Below are 15,902 nucleotides of genomic sequence, written 5' to 3'. Positions count from 1 at the left end.
TCTGAGGGTTTGTTGTTATCTTAGTCTAAATCTAATGTTAAGAATAAAACCCTTCAATGGATTTTATTGTTGTTTTAAATGAATACTTTTCTGTGGTTCTTGTGTTTAGGGACTATGTCTCTTTGAGAATCTGACAAATGCTAAAAATTCACCTCTACAGCAAGTGAAGCAGATACAATACATTCTGAGTTACATTGAAGGACCTTCTGGTTATCTGGTAGACTCCAGGGCACTTGGGTGCTCATACTGCTTGCCTCTAGTTAACCACTTCACAGTCTCTTTCTCTTCATTTTGTAACTCCCACTTTTTCCAAGAACTCTCTTACTAGAAAATCTGGTAAGAGTTCTCACCACCCTCTCCTTCTTGAAGGTACCTTTGGTTCTTGATCTGTTGTCAGAAGACCTCTCCTAGGAAATGTTAAGCTAGACAGCTGCTGTTCAATCAAAGCTCAGTGTGTCTGGTGCTTTGCACATGGTATCTGCCCCTCCAGGCATGGAGTGACATCTGTGTACCCATCTGCATCCCATCCACTCTTAGGAAGTGGAAGCTGTCATTTATGTTCAAAGCCATTGATTGCTTGCAGTGATACCCCAATCACTGATTAAAACCCCTAACCACATTCATCTCTCCAAAGTGGGTGTGCCTTTAGATCAGGAAATACATCCATCTATATGCCCAGTCTACTCACTCACCTTGAGCTTGGTTAGCTCTAAGTTGGAGTGGTCTTCTTATTAAGAAACCTCACTTCCTGTCTTTAGTGCTCACTTCCTATCCACTCTGTGTACCTGTGACCATTGTTGTTGGCTCTGCTCTCTCCACACAGGTAACAACATTGACTCAGGAGGTCTCGCAACTAGGGAAAGATATGAGGAACATCATGCAACTTCTGGAAAACATCTTGTCACCTCAGCAGCCATCAAGGTTTTGTTCTCTGCATCCTGCTCCAATGTGTCCTTCCAGAGAAAGCCTTCAGACCAGGGTGAGCTGGAGTCCTCACCAGCCTTGCCTACATTTTCAGGCAGGTGGAGCACAGCTTTATCATGGTAATGTCACCTCTGACATCTGGAGTGTGGATCCCTCCTCTTTGGGCAGTAGCCCTCAAGGAACTGAAGCTCATGAACAAAACCCAGCAGACAGAGAACTGCATCATTCTCCAAACCTTGATTATTCCCCCTCCCACTGCCAGGTTATCCAGGAAGGTCACTTGCAGTTCCTAAGGTGCATCTCCCCCCATTCTGATACCACACTGACACCTTTGCAGTCCATCTCAGCCACTCTCTCATCCTCCATCTGCTCCTCATCAGAAACGTCCTTGCACCTGGTTCTCCCAAGTAGATCAGAAGAGGGCAGCACCACCCACAGACCTGTGAGTTCCTTCAGTTTGGAAAACTTACCAGGCTCTTGGGACCAAGAAGCAATGATGTCAGCCTCTACAGAACCCTTGGAAATTTTTCCAGTAGAAGTTGTCACAAGCACAGCAGATGCAAAGGACAGCAAAGCCATAAACGTATGATATCAGCACATAAGGGCAGCTTCCAATGCCAAACTGCTCCTGCACGACAGCTCTAGTCGGCCTTTGGGGCCTCTAGTAGGCACAGCGCCCAAGCATTGTTGGCAATTCTGCAGAAAAGAGGGCAAGGGGCCAAGGAAAGGCAGATCCACCTCTTTACTGTAGCAAACAATTTCTAGATCTTGAAAAGCATCAACCCTTCTTATGTACAGGTGTTAACTTACTGGTCTGTTTGGCAGACTTTGGTAACCATCCAAAGACCCTGAGGGTCTTAGTAGATAGAAACCCCAGACAAAGAGTTTGGGGATGAGTTTTGTCATAGTGCTTTTGTGAAGTGCAGCAAAGGTCTTTCCTGAGTGCCTGATTGTCATTCCTGAACAATATCTATAGCATTGTTGGCCTCGGAGGTACATGGCACCCACTGATCTATTTTCCTCTTTGTGAAGGCAGAGGGACAATTATCACTGCATGTCATCTCCTAGACAATCAGTAAAATAGAGTGGTTAGCTAGCCATGTGTTATTTGCCATGTAAATGAAAATGTCTTTATTTATTGAACAAAAGAAGCTATTTTTATAACCTTGGTATGAAATATGTATTTAAACTACTTAAACTATTTATAAAAAAATGAATGTTTTCTTTTCATTTTGGTAAAAAAAAAAAAGCTTGCTGTTTTAACAAGAAATGCACTACTGTTATGTATAGTAAATCAAAAATTATTTATTATTAGAAGGTTGTAGTTTCTAAAGGAATCCTCTTTTATCTGCATGCAGTTTAGAAAACAGAAAAAAATGTACCCTCACATTTCTGGGCTACCAACGGAAAGTGGGATCATATTTTATTAATGAAATAAAAACATGGACTCAGTGTGAACTCCATGAGGTTTGGCCTGGTAATGGAGAGGGCTCCTCATCTTTGCTGACTTGTGCAATGCTGCAGACCCAGCAGCAGCTGTAACAGTCCTCTGAGCAGTGTATTCTGTGGTTTAAGAGCCTAAAATTTGTGTGTATAATATGTGATCATAACCTACACTGAGCCACTTTGGGTTCAAAACTATGAATGTGTCCTACCCTGGTTCCCCATTTTAGGAAAGGCCATGGAGCAAGATACATCTTCAAATGAGACCAAGACTTCTGGACTGTGACTGTCAGGCACAGTACTCATTTAAGACTGCTTATGATACTCGTTTAACTTAGGGAAGCATTGAACCTTTAAAGTTAAAGCTCCCCATGGGGCTGACAGCTACACAGTAGATGCCATGTGTGTGGCAAGAGACAGGAAACTTGAGATTACATGGCTAGGATGCTCACAGCTAGAACCCAGAATGTTTCCAGTACTTCACACGCCAACATGCAAATTCCAATGCTATGTTTGGCAATGATGTAAACACATTCATTTAAGCTGCATATTGTGTTTAAGGACATTTAGGCCTTCATCTTCTCCAGTTTCCCAATTAGTCCATATTCTGGAGCTCTTTTGGCCTTATAACCACTACAGAGGATAAATAAGACAGAATTTCATCATTAAAAAAATATCAAAACAAGATGAGGTTTCTGGTGTTGTGATTTGTACACCTGGCTGGAGTAGCAGAACCAGAACCAAACTCTTAAGGAAACAACACAGGATTGGGCAACCTACCCAAAGGCTGAGGCAGTCTATCCTTCACACTTTCAATCTTCAGTCATTTCTTAAGTTTGGAGGAAACTGAGGAAAGAGCAATGGTCTAGATTTCATGTGTTCATTTGCATTCCCCTTTCTTCTCTATATTTGACTCATTTTAAGTGCTACTCAAAGAGAGTTCAGTGAACCAACAGGTTCAGGAAGTTCCACATGACAAACCAGCAGGAGTATTACTGAGATTGACATTCTATCCTCTGGTTGACTGTTTAGCAAGAGATGTTTGGAAATCACATGTGTTAGTCTCTCTCATATAACCACCAAACAATAGTAATAGTCATCATTGTTCCTATTTTAAAAATAAACAGTTGGTATAGTTTTTAAATTTTCCTCATCATGTTGTTTTAAATTTTAGAACATATACACAAATGACCACTAATGATGCTTCATATCCACACCCATCCTTTGCTGCCTTTTAAAATTTATAAGTAATTAACTTTCTTCTAAATCAATGAATAAATACTTGCTTCTTCTTTTTAAGTAGGTGAATAAGTAGGAAGTCTTACTCTCTAAGGATTTGGGATGGCCAATGACATGTTTGGAAACACATGATATTTTTCTAGGCAACATCTTCTCTTCTCTCAGTTGATTTTAGTGGCTCAAGAACCAGCTGGATAAAAGCAAACAAAACCTCAGAAATGGCAGGGCTCCCAAGGGTCCCTTATTTGAGAGTGCCTTCCTCTTCAAAACCAACCTCACCTCCACCGTGACACACAGGATTCTTCCACATCTGAGGCAGCACTGAATGAGGTCGCTTGTTTGATCTGGGCGATGTGTGCCATGATGTTGCTATAGGAAATGAGAAATCATATTTTTTCTTCTAGTGTGAGATTCTCTAAGGAAGGCTACCCAGCAAAGAAGATAGCTGCCCATCTTCAGCATTTCCCCCTCACCCACCCACTGCTAAGGAACAAATTCTAGATCCATATGGAACATAAGTAAGTTATTTTCCTTACAAGTTCACTTCCTTAAAAATACCATACAGGAAAAAAAATATTTTACAAAATGAAAGGGGGCTCCTAAGAACACTTGCTGCTCTTTCAGATGACCCGAGTTCAATTACCATGATCTATACCAGGTAGTTCACCTGCAACTCCAGCTCCAAGGAATACCATATCTCTTCCAGCCTCCTCAGACATCCACATGCATGTGTACACACACACACACACACACACACACACACACACAAACTTTAAAAATGAAATGTAATAATGTTAGAAACTTATATCTTCTATATGTAGTTCTGTTTAAGTAAACCAGGCAGATTATGTGAGATCTATTTGTTCAATGTAAGAGGAATTTTCTCATAATTGAAGCTAATTATAAATATAGCTTGTAATTATTACCTTGCTATTAATAGGCAAGTGTCCTCTCAAATATTGGCCATTGGACAGAATGATACTGTTCTGAATGTTCTAGACTGTCAGATGTGAGCTAGTGTGTTTGAAACATTGAACATGACTCTAAGCCAGTGCCTAGTCTGAGGAACTTACCACTTGGTGAGCTCCCTGGTGACTAACATATAGTAAAAATTAAAAATACTGGTCTAAACTCTCCTAAAATACAAGTTTACATTTTATTGATGTGTATATAAAATGGACCAGCATCTAAAACCCATAAAAGAGAGCCATGAGTCTGTCGTCACATGTTCATAACTTGCTTAATCACAAAGTTAAGTTAGTCTCCAAATTTCATTCAAATCATGCATTTCACAGAGGATCTTAAGAAGGTAGACATTCAGAACTCTGACTTCAAGATATAGTCTGGATGGTCCTTGCTGCGTGACCTCAGGCAGTTAGTTATTTGTCACCTCTGAGTTTCAGTTTATTCATCTAAACGTAGGGCTTACACATCTAACTTTCAGTGCCTCAGAGAATTACAGAAGCAGTTTGAGTGAGAGCCCACCGCCTGGCAAGTAAAAGGAATGCTAAGCAAATGCCAGTGTATCCCCTAGCCTTCATCTCCAGGTCCTCTCCTACTTCCCTTCCCTTCATGCTCTCACTTTCTTCCTGCCCACACTCTTCTACTCTTTCTTACCTCCAGCAGCCCCGCCACAGCTTCTTTATCTCCCCTGACCTTCCTTCTCTTTTCCCTTTCCCTCTGCCCTCCTCCTGTCCTATTCTCTATTCCTTGTCTTAGGCTAGTATTTGAAACAGGAGACCAAAACATGTCTTTTCTCCACAGATCAGAACACAACTTTCAACCCATCCCAGGCCCTTACAGTGCCAGCACCCAGTTCAGCACTTACCTGTAATAAAGAAATGTGTGACAGAGGCAACAAAGATAGAAAAAAATCTATTGTACTTGTTCCCAGCCTCTTTAGTCCCAAACCATGTGGCCTTGGGTTTATTTGAGCAAGTTGTATTTTGCAAACCTCTTTACAATTACATAAAGACTCATGGAATTTACTCATTAACAGGAATAGGTTCTATAAACACATTCCAGTTTTTGCTATTACCCATTTCCAAATTTCTCTTAGGATATTTGCTATTGCTTCAGAAATCAAGTTCACAGAGAAGTCATATCCACTACCCTAGGCCATAAAAAAACCTGTATAGATTAAGAAAGTCCTCAGAAGTTTCTCAGTGGTAAGTGGTTGTGATCCTCAGAGCTGATGAAACACTCAGCAGTTCACAGAGAAGCCTTCAAAGCTCCCCTAAAACCCCAGGAAGCCAGTGGCTACCTCCAGAAGGAATGAGTAAAATGTCACTCCCTGCAGCTAGTGTCCTGAAAGAACTTGTCTCCTGGGTTCAATCTTTCAACAGAGCTGTATAAACAGCTCTTGAAAGATGTTTCAGCAGGCCAACAAGGCACTTTACTTCCACAACTGTTCTTTCTGGTGATTAATATGCTGTACATTCTAAAAAGAAAGAAAAAAAGACAGGTAAGCAAAATATACCTTGAAGGTAAAGCATTTCCCTCTTCTGGCTTAGGTTCCTCCATTTGGAGAAAAGAACCTGGGACTAGGAATTTTATGCTAAAGTTGACTAAGTCTCTCTTCTCTCTCTCTCTCTCTCTCTCTCTCTCCCTCTCTCTCTCTCTCTCTCTCTAGTTGTCTTGAAAAAGTAGAACATGTGTGTGATATATGTAGGTACAACAAAGAATAAATTGGGAGAAAATGAGACTTAAAAGTGTGTCCATGCTTTTTATTCTTGAGAACAAAATTAATTGGAAAGAACTTTTTTTTTTTTTTTTTAGGAATTCTCTTTAGGATGAAGAGTATCATATCCCCCTTCGTATTACCCCTGAACTCAAGATATAGCTCTCTGTTACACTGTGGTTTATTGTCCCAAGGGAGAAAAATCCCAGAACTCAACAGGCAGGTCATGGCTGAATAGTGCTGAGGGGTACATGACTGAACTGTCCTGTTCAGAGAACTGCCTGTAGTCACTGCAGCCACATGGCTAATGTTCCCTGGGTCAGTTAGGGCCCCTTACTAACATTTGCAGTGATATTCAGGAGTTGAGATCTCCATTACTGAATATTGCTTTGGTAACCTGTTTCCCCAAATAAGTGACGTTATCTCTTCCTACTCTAATCAGAGAGCCTGTGGAGTCAAATCAAATAGTCACCACTGTCTTCTGATAGCCAAAGCAGAACTTGAACTCTGGATATGAACCACCACTCTATCTAGACAGGAGATGTCAACTGAGGGGGATATTAGGCAGGGGGAATTGTGTGCATGGTAATGGTCTCTATCATAAGAAACTCACCAGTTTCTTCCTGGAGACTCATCACTCTCTTTTTGAACTATTCCTCATTTTAAACTGTGAGAGATGGGCATGTGTTCCAATTAGAATTGACTTCTGACACACCATTTGTCCTATTTGTGTAGGTCATGGACATGTTTATGAAAATACTATCTTAGGATGGCTTATGAGGCTGGGCTTGAGAGAAGAATTGCTACTGACTATAACAGAGGCTCACAGCTGTAGATCTTGCAACATCAAGTCCCCAAGCCTGAAGATAGTAGTTCCAAGGCTTTACTCATATTTATTTCAAATAATTGTTTTGCTCAGACACCATAGCTTCAGGTTTCAATGAACAACCATGCCACTATAAGCCATAGCAGAACTATCATCCATAACAACAACAACATGATATTTTGACCACACTCACAGAAAATAATGTGGCATCTAGGATCTGATTAGAGATAGTACCCCTTGATGGCATATCATACAGAAAAGTATTCTTCTGTCATTAAAAATTATTTCTTATTTTAATGTTACTTAGGTCCCTACCATGATAACTCTTTACAGAGTGTAATGACTAATCTTGGTTTTCAACTTGACACACCAAGTGAAGAGTGAACCCCATTGTCCCCATCAGATTGCCCTATGGAGAATTCTTTGATTATTCATTGATATAGGAGGACCCCAGCACACTGTGGGCAGAGCCATTCCTGGGCAGGGTAACTGTGTGTGTGTGTGTGTGTGTGTGTGTGTGTGTGTGTGTGTGTGTGTACACGCATGTGTGTAGCAGAAAAGACCAGTAAGCAGCATTCCTCAATGGTTTCTGCTTCAAGCTTCTGTCTTGAGTTCCTGCCTTTGTTTCCCTTGATGATGGCCTGTGACTTGTAAAATGAAATAAACCCTTTCTTCCCCAAGTCAAGAAACTGGAACACAGAGATTCACTATTTTGTTTTTGGGTTTTAAGACAAGCTCTCATTTTTCAGCCCAGTCTGGCCTCCAACATGTGGCAATTTTCCTGCCCTTGCTCCCTGGGTGTGGGAGTTACAGGGTTGCACTACAGAGCCACCATGCTTAAGAGAGATTCATATTTAAACAAGTTAATTTTGTTTTTCTCTGTGGAACATACATAGTGCTTATATGTTTAGAATAGGCCTACTAGGTCTTCATCTCTTGAATGCATAATAAAATTATCTTTATAAAGCAAGTTCCTGAAGAAACATAAAGAGAAATAGGCAGAGATGAACTAAGTGCTTAACTCTACTGCTTGACTATTTGGTTTCTTAGACACTTTCTTCTTTCATCCCTGAGATTGAGACATAGTTTGTGTTCCCCTAGAAGCATGTCTAGAGAGTTTAGTGAATGATTTAAGGGATGAAATCAGAAAACCTTGGTTGGAAAGTGGGGAGAAAGGCAGGCGAGGAAAGACCCAATGAGTGATTTTATCACTGTAGAAGATCACTGTACTCATTGACTCAATACCCTAGGGAGTTGGGGGTATCATAGAGTAGGACTGACTGTGAATTAGCGTGGGCTCTCAGACCTCTTCAGAGAACTGTTGGTACAGAAGACAGGAGCTAATGCAGGAACTCACAACTGCTCAGTCAGTGGAGTGTTTAGGAGTAGGGGGTGAATAAAATACATTGTATGCAAGTATGAAATTCTAAATGAAATATATTTTTTTAAAAGGACTATGACCATGTAATAAGGCAGAAGTCAGATTATTCATAATCCAATTTCTATCTATCAGAGATCTGAAGACTGCTTTCATGACTTGAACTCCACCATATTCCTGGCTTGCCTATCATAAGCCAATGCCTGAGGAGAGAGTTCCAGGTGCTTATATGGGATGTGCTGGCCATTACATGGAATGTTGTGCATACTGTAGATATGGGCAAGGTTAATAGCATCTGCTACTTGACACAAACAGCAGGCCCAGTAAAAAGACAGAAGCCATGTAATAGTTTGAAAAGGGAATAGTTAATGTAAAGGAACATTAATTATTAATGGGGATCAGATCCTAAGAAAGGATAAAAGAGAATGGTAAAGGATGTCCTGTGGTGGAAGAAGGGTACCAATGACAGGGCATATTTAGAACAGGGCCTTTAAGGTATGGATCCAGACTTTGTTGGTGAAAATATAGATGTTGCCACAAAGATGTCTTCTGGATTGCCTCCAAAAGAATGGCAGGCAGGCAGTGGACTGAGGAGGGAAGGTAGGAAAAATGCTTGGAGGGGGAAAGTGAACAAGGTAAATTCAAGAAAGAACACACTGGAGGAACTGAAGCAGAGAGTGACTCAAATATTACTGGGCACCTCTGAGATGTAGAAACCACCCACACAACAATGTAGTGCATCAAGGGAAGGAGGCCCTCTTTCTGCAGCATCTCTTCAGCATCCTCTACAGGCAACGTGGGGATACTACAAGTTCCAGTACAGAATCAAGCAGGGCACAATGCAAGGTGACAACTGACAACAGATGACCTCATTTACATAAAATCCTACTGTGTAAAGCAACTAGAACAATGAAGATTTCAATTAGCTTTAAAATTTTAAAATACTCCTTGACAGTCATTTTAAATAAAGATTATCATTCAAAAGCTCATTGAATTTACTGCTTACAAAAAGATCATATTTCTTATCAACATCATTATTTTATTAGTTTAATTTACTAGTTTTTGAAATCATAGAGTCTTCTTAACAGGGTTTATATTCTCTGTGAAAATGTAAACTAATGGATCTCCCACCACCTGGTCCATAGACATCTTTTGTTACCAAAAGTAACTTTAATGAAGACCCAAATATTTCTTCTGCAATTGATGACAAATACAACTTACCCATTTGAATCCATAGAGAAGAGGCTCCCACATTTCCTTACCTCTTTTACAGGAGGTTTTGATAAGCAATGGGTAAAATGAGGAATATAGCTGGGTATGAGGAGAATTAACAACTGCCAAGCAGATGAGAGGCTGGTGTTCAGTTCTCCAAGACTTTCAGGGAACCAGATCTGTGTCTCTCACCTTCTGTGATGTCAAGTCTTGATTGTCAGTTTGGCACACTAGGAAAAAGGAACCTCAGTTGAAAAATCACTTCCATCAAATGAACCTGTGGATAACACTATGAAAGTAGTTCTCAACCTGTGTGTGGTGACCCTTTGGGGTTGCATATCAGATATTTAGATAGATTTTTGTCACTAGCAAAATTACAATTATGAAGTAGCAGTGAAATAATGTTATCATTGAGAGTCACCAAAAGGTGAGAAAATGTATTAAAGGGTGACAGCATTAGAAAGGTTGAGAACCACTGCTCTATGGGGACATTTTCTTGGTAGTTAATTGATATAGGATGGCCCAGTCCACTCCAGGTGGTCTCATCCCTAGGGTGGTGGTCATTGGTTATATAAGAAAGGTAAATAAGCAAGTGAGGGGAGTAGGTCAGTGAACAGCATTTCTTGGTGATCTCTACTTCAATCATTTGCCTTGCTTTGCTTTCCTTGACATGGACTGAAACTCATAAAAAAGAAAAAAAAAATCTTTTTCTCCTGGAACTTGGTTTTGTCAGTGTTTTATCATAGAAACAGAGAAGCAAACTGGATATATTTGCTAGCAGAGTCCAAAGCACCGGGGTGAAATCTGATGTAGCATGCTTTTCTCCCTTAAATTCCTCACTAATGATGTAACTATCAATTAAAACATCTACTTGTGATGTCTTTGTCATATATTCATCCAATTAATTAACCTTTCTCCCAAATGAATTAATCTCTTGACCCATCAGTGTGTTTCTGATTATTAACTTGCTGTTTTCTTCCACTCAAAGTTCATAGTCATTTACAAACCAATAACCATCTGTCTTAGAGGCTGTTGATAATCAAAACATGTTTCTTCTTCCTTCTTGCTTCCAGGTTTCCCTTAAATCCACATTCATCCCTTTTAGATTCCAAAGGTTACACTCCACACAGCTCCATACAGAAGCTCACAGACTCTCCTAGATGTTCATAAGTATATACTTGACATTGTCCTGAACCTAAATTTGGAAGAGAAACCTTAGCTGGGGTATAGTGGCAGACTTCTATAATTCCACACTGGGGGCACAGAGACAGAAAGCTGATGCTTTTACTTTAATGCCAGCTCTAGCAATATAATGACACCCTACCTCAGGACAATATCAAGAGAAACCACAAAAGCATATTGATTTGTAAAACCCCTTCTAAGTGTAAGTCTGCCAGGTGCTCAGAGCATGTGATATGAAGTTATTACATAGATAAAAGATATTGAAGCAAAATCGAATAATGAGCCTGAACTTTAACAAAATGATAAAAGTAGTTAAGACTTAATATGCCAAGACAGGGTGGCAGGTGCTAGTGCTACAACCAAAACTTTATATGTCTATTCATGTTATCCTAACAGTCTTATCAGATATTTACTCTCATCTTCATTTCATAGTTAATGAAACTGAGGGGGAAACAAAAAAGACATATGCCTAGTGTGGCCAGTCTCGGTTTTGAGTCAAGTTATGGCTAAGGCTTCCCACAACAGATTAAATCAGTCTGCAGGCATGTATTTCATGCTCAACAACCATGTGACCTAGGCAATGGTCAGTGTCCATGTGGAAACTAATAAGATCTGTTGTTGCACAGTTCCTCAGTACTGAAGTAGCGTTCACTTTGAAAGACATGCTTTCTTTGTGCATCTAACACTGTATCAAATGAGAATAAAGACTGAGTGGAGACAAGACTTTGATATCTCAACTTTAAACTGTAGTTCTCAGAGTCAGGTAGGAACTCCACACAACATTTTTCAGACACAGTCTTCAGCATCACTAACCTGTTTCCTGAGCATAGTCCCTTTGAGGGATTTTTACTATCTAGAAAATAAGTGGCCTAAGTGCATAGAATTTCATTCTTATTTCTTAAAAATTACAGGTAAAAGGAGTTGACTCCTTTTCCTAATGTGTAAAGGGCCTCCAATAGCTTGCCATTGATAGCTTAGCTCCTGCTGTGGAACAACAGGACAGAATGCACACAAGACTTCTCCTTTTTCCAAAATAAAATGGCATGTCCTTGACACACACACAAACACGCAAGATGGGCAAACAACTTTTTCCTCATTCTCTCATTAAAATTTAAGTTAAATGTGAGTCTTCCTGTCCTAATTTAACTATTCTGGGATAAACATGAATTTTTTTTGAGAAAGGGAGAAGGCGATCCCAAATTCTCAGATAAGTTGCCAGAATCTCCTTTTTAAAAGAATGAAATCATTGTTAAGTTTTGAGAGTTAATGAAGGTTCTTTATCCTCTCCCATTCTGTCCTCACTAAATCCCTATCCTGTAAGTTGAAATATCAACACAAGAAAGTCAGCACAAATGTGAGATAAAATATTTCCATCATCTGCTCAGAGACCTCTGCCAAATATCAAGTCTGTTGACCTAAATGGAGTGTAAATATACTTTGAAAACCATATATCGAGGGACCTCACTTCCTTTATTCACTAGGGCCTATTTAAAAGTAGGTTACTCAAAGAGAGGGCCATGTTAGAGGACACAGTAGACACACAGGAGCTTTTGTGTGGCTGTCTTTTTATTACTCTAATGAAATCAGGAGTGATTCGCTTGAAATAACTCATGTATTGAAAGCAAAGAACTCCATTTTTCATTTATGGAGGGTTTTCAACATGGTGCAGGAGTGTCTTCATTTTTTAGGTAATTAGCTGTATTCCTTTTTAGTCATCATGATGGGATCCTATTTCTGACATAACAATCTGCAGGAAGAGAATGAAGTGACTCCAAATGCTAAGAGACCCAGAGATGCCTGCCTCCTGCTTCTTATTCCTTCCTATGACCCATCCTCTTGACTGTGGGCTGGACTTAATGAATTCTTCCAACAAATACAAAAAAAGAGTGAAATTATGTCACTTCAACTGTGACATAACAAAGGAGTGTGACCTTTCTTGCTAGTATTTCATTTGGGGACCTTACTCACTAAGGGCAGAGTCTGCTAAAATCTGACAAGGGACTGAGGTCTTTGCAAGTTGCAAACAATCCCTTCTTAATCCAGGAGACCCTTGAACTGGACATTAGCTCTAGTGATGGCTACAACAATAACAGCTATCATGAACACACTGCATAGCACCCCAACCTGTGTTTTTGACGCAGTCTTGTGTGAGACTGAGACTCTGACACAAGACTTAGCCAACCTACCTTCCAATTCCAGACCCAATGTAATGGAGTTCTTTCATGATGTTGACCTCTGGGATAAACTGTTGTACAGCAAGTGATAAGTTATGCACTCAAAATGGGACAGTTTGTCTTTCAGTTGAGCAGAAGCCAATTTCTCCTCGAAAGAGTGACAAAGCAAAACAAAATGAAATAAACACAGAACACTAACTCACTTCAAGGTGGGTTGCTTGGAAAGTATGGCATAAAGTAAAATGGAATCCTTATCTGGAATTGAAAACTTATGCTCTCTCTTTTGGACAAGACAGGGGCAGGGGAGAGACGAAAACATGAGAGGCCTGTTAATTTCTGTTTTCCTGTTTCTTTTGAACTGTCCAGTTACTATATAGCTGATTAGAACTCAGCTTCTTGTATTTGTCCCTCCAGTGTTCATAACCCTTTGACTTCAACGATTAGCTAACATGGTCTCTAAGTTTCAGTCCACTGAGATACCTGTTTATATCATAACTTTATCCCATTAACTACAGAATTATCAGCTCCATTTATATACATGGGAATCTGAAAGAGATCATGTTCAGCATGTGTAGAAGAACTGAAGTGAAAGTCTAGTCTCAAGTCCCTCAGCTTCTCAATTATGGATGGTCTCTGCAGAAATTTAAAAAGCAGTTCAAGACATGTGAATGCCATTGTTCTCACAGCCCTGTTTGGGTGGAAAGCCCATCCCTAAGCCAACTTTCAGTTATCTGGCAACAGCAGGACTCATCATCAAAGCCAAGACGCAATACATTTCCACTGTTGTCACGAGTCCAGGATCCTCCCTAAACTATATCCCCTAAAAAAAGCAAGTGCCATCACACCCTGCTTTCTTTCTCTTTCCACCCTGTCTTAAAGTTATCCTTTGCCTACCTTCCTCTCCATCAATAAACTTCACATGAGATCTGTTACATGGTATGACTTTATGTCATTCCTTGTCTTCAGTCCACTAAGGTGCTATTGGTTGCTTAAATCATAACATTTGTGCCAAGCCTCAGTAGGATATCCTGGTGCGTATGCCCTCCCGTCTCAGGAGTCTGAGCCACACCAGGACCACCTGCAACAGGTTCATTTTCCCAATAACCAATCTCTGTGCATCCCATCCAACACCATCAATTGGTAAGTTCCCCTCCCAGTTGGGGGGGGGGAAGCTTCCCTGAATCCGAGGAAGTAACTATTGAGTGTCGGGCACCCCCCTGGTATTCTTGGAGGTGAAGGTACCCCCAGCCACAGTCTTTAAGGCTATAGTTAATCCTGTTCACTGACCCCCACCACTGACCATTTTCCTTGGGTCAGGCTTAATTTTTGAGCATGGTTTTTGTCCTTCAACTTAACTCAAAAGGCTTGGTACCAGCCATCCATCTATGTCTTCTTGGGCTCCTTATTCTTTGCCCTCGGACTGTGAGGTGACAACCCACTGTTAGACTTGTGCCTTCATTCAGTTCACCCTGAGTCCTCCAGAAACCTCAGACTTCAGGCTCTGGACCTCCTCTCCACCTCACCTAACTGCATCACAGTCTGTATTTCCAGGTTCTCCTTTGGGATGTTTTTTGGAGACCCTCAGCCAGCTACACCTAGCACCTGAGTTAAGGACCTCTAACCTTATCTGCCTTTGCAGATGAATACGACCTCAATACCCCTTAGATAACTATCCAAATGGTGGCCTAATGACGCCCTAGATCCCAATATTATACAGGACCTTTACAACTATTGCCACCAATTGGGTAAATGAAGGGAGGTTCCCTATGTCCAAGCTTTCTCTTAGCTTCACTCCAAGCCTTCCCTGTGTTCTTCCTGTTCCCCTACTCAGCTCCTTCTAGCTGTGAAGTCTGAACCAAAGGAAACCACCACCATTCTTGATCCTGCTAGCAAGTACCCTGCCCCCGTGACCAGCTCCAACACAGAGCTTCTTCCTTCTCTGGCTCCTTTGGTTTTCTCTTCTCCATCTCCAGTACTACCCTAACCATCCCCCTCCATCACCCACTTTCAACCCCACCATCAGCCTTCAGTGCCCCCCACTACTTACCCCCACTCTGCAGTTTGACCTCTTCTATCACCTTTCTCTCTTTGTGAGAGGTTACCAGGGTGGATGGCCTGATCAAGTACATATTCCCTTTTCATTAACTGAACTCTCTCAAATAGAAAAAAAAAAAAAAAAAACTGGTTTTTTTCCCCTCTAATTCTTCTACTTTCATTAAAGAATTCCAATTTAGCATCCAATCCTATAATCTCACCTTACACCCCCCCCCCCCACACACCCACACACAGTTTTAATGAACAACCTAATTGCACAAGGAGTGCAGGTGAGTTTGGGATCAAGCTAGAGCACATGCAGATGAATCCACCAAACTAACACAGCACACCCAGGCAAGGCTGAGGCAGTCCCCAACTGAGATGCCCAATGGGACCACAGTACCCCAGAGGGCATTCTAGGTAGAGATCTGTTTATAACTTGCCTCCTGGCTGGTCTTGTAAAGTTGTCCTTAAATCAGTGAACTATGAGAAACTCCAAGAGGTCATGACCCATTCCATTTCCCAGAGTTTCCCTGACATTCGGGCCAAGCTTAAGCATCTGGAGAGAGGACTCCTACCCTGCAGGCTGAAATGTTAGTGCTGTCCTTTCAAGTCTACCATGGGAGAGATGAAAAGCACACAAACAGAAATACAAAATGTTGGCTAAGGCCATTCAACCAGCTTCAGAGACCTCCTTGGCTCCTGTGCCTCCTAAGGCTCAAGGACTACCAAGTCCCTGACTCAAATGTGGTCAAGAGGATCGATAGGCCCAAGCTTGCCCTAATCTTCACAGGCCAACGTGGCCATGTC

General features: G+C 41.0%; 1 protein-coding gene across 1 annotated transcript in view; it reads left to right on the top strand.

Annotated features, from left to right (window-relative positions):
* Positions 1-2,390, top strand: part of Kcnh8 (potassium voltage-gated channel subfamily H member 8) — a 256,364-nt gene extending 253,974 nt beyond the window's left edge. Inside the window, exon 16 of the mRNA XM_036168043.1 lies at positions 824-2,390. Coding sequence (XP_036023936.1) covers positions 824-1,513 — 690 coding nt within the window. The 3' untranslated portion in view covers positions 1,514-2,390. The remainder of the gene's footprint in view (positions 1-823) is intronic.
* The last annotated feature ends 13,512 nt before the right edge of the window (positions 2,391-15,902 follow it).

This window comes from Onychomys torridus, chromosome 18 (assembly GCF_903995425.1).
Source record: "Onychomys torridus chromosome 18, mOncTor1.1, whole genome shotgun sequence".
Taxonomy (NCBI): domain Eukaryota; kingdom Metazoa; phylum Chordata; class Mammalia; order Rodentia; family Cricetidae; genus Onychomys; species Onychomys torridus.
The sequence above is the reverse complement of the archived record's forward strand: the minus strand, read 5'-3'. Positions and strand labels throughout refer to the sequence as shown.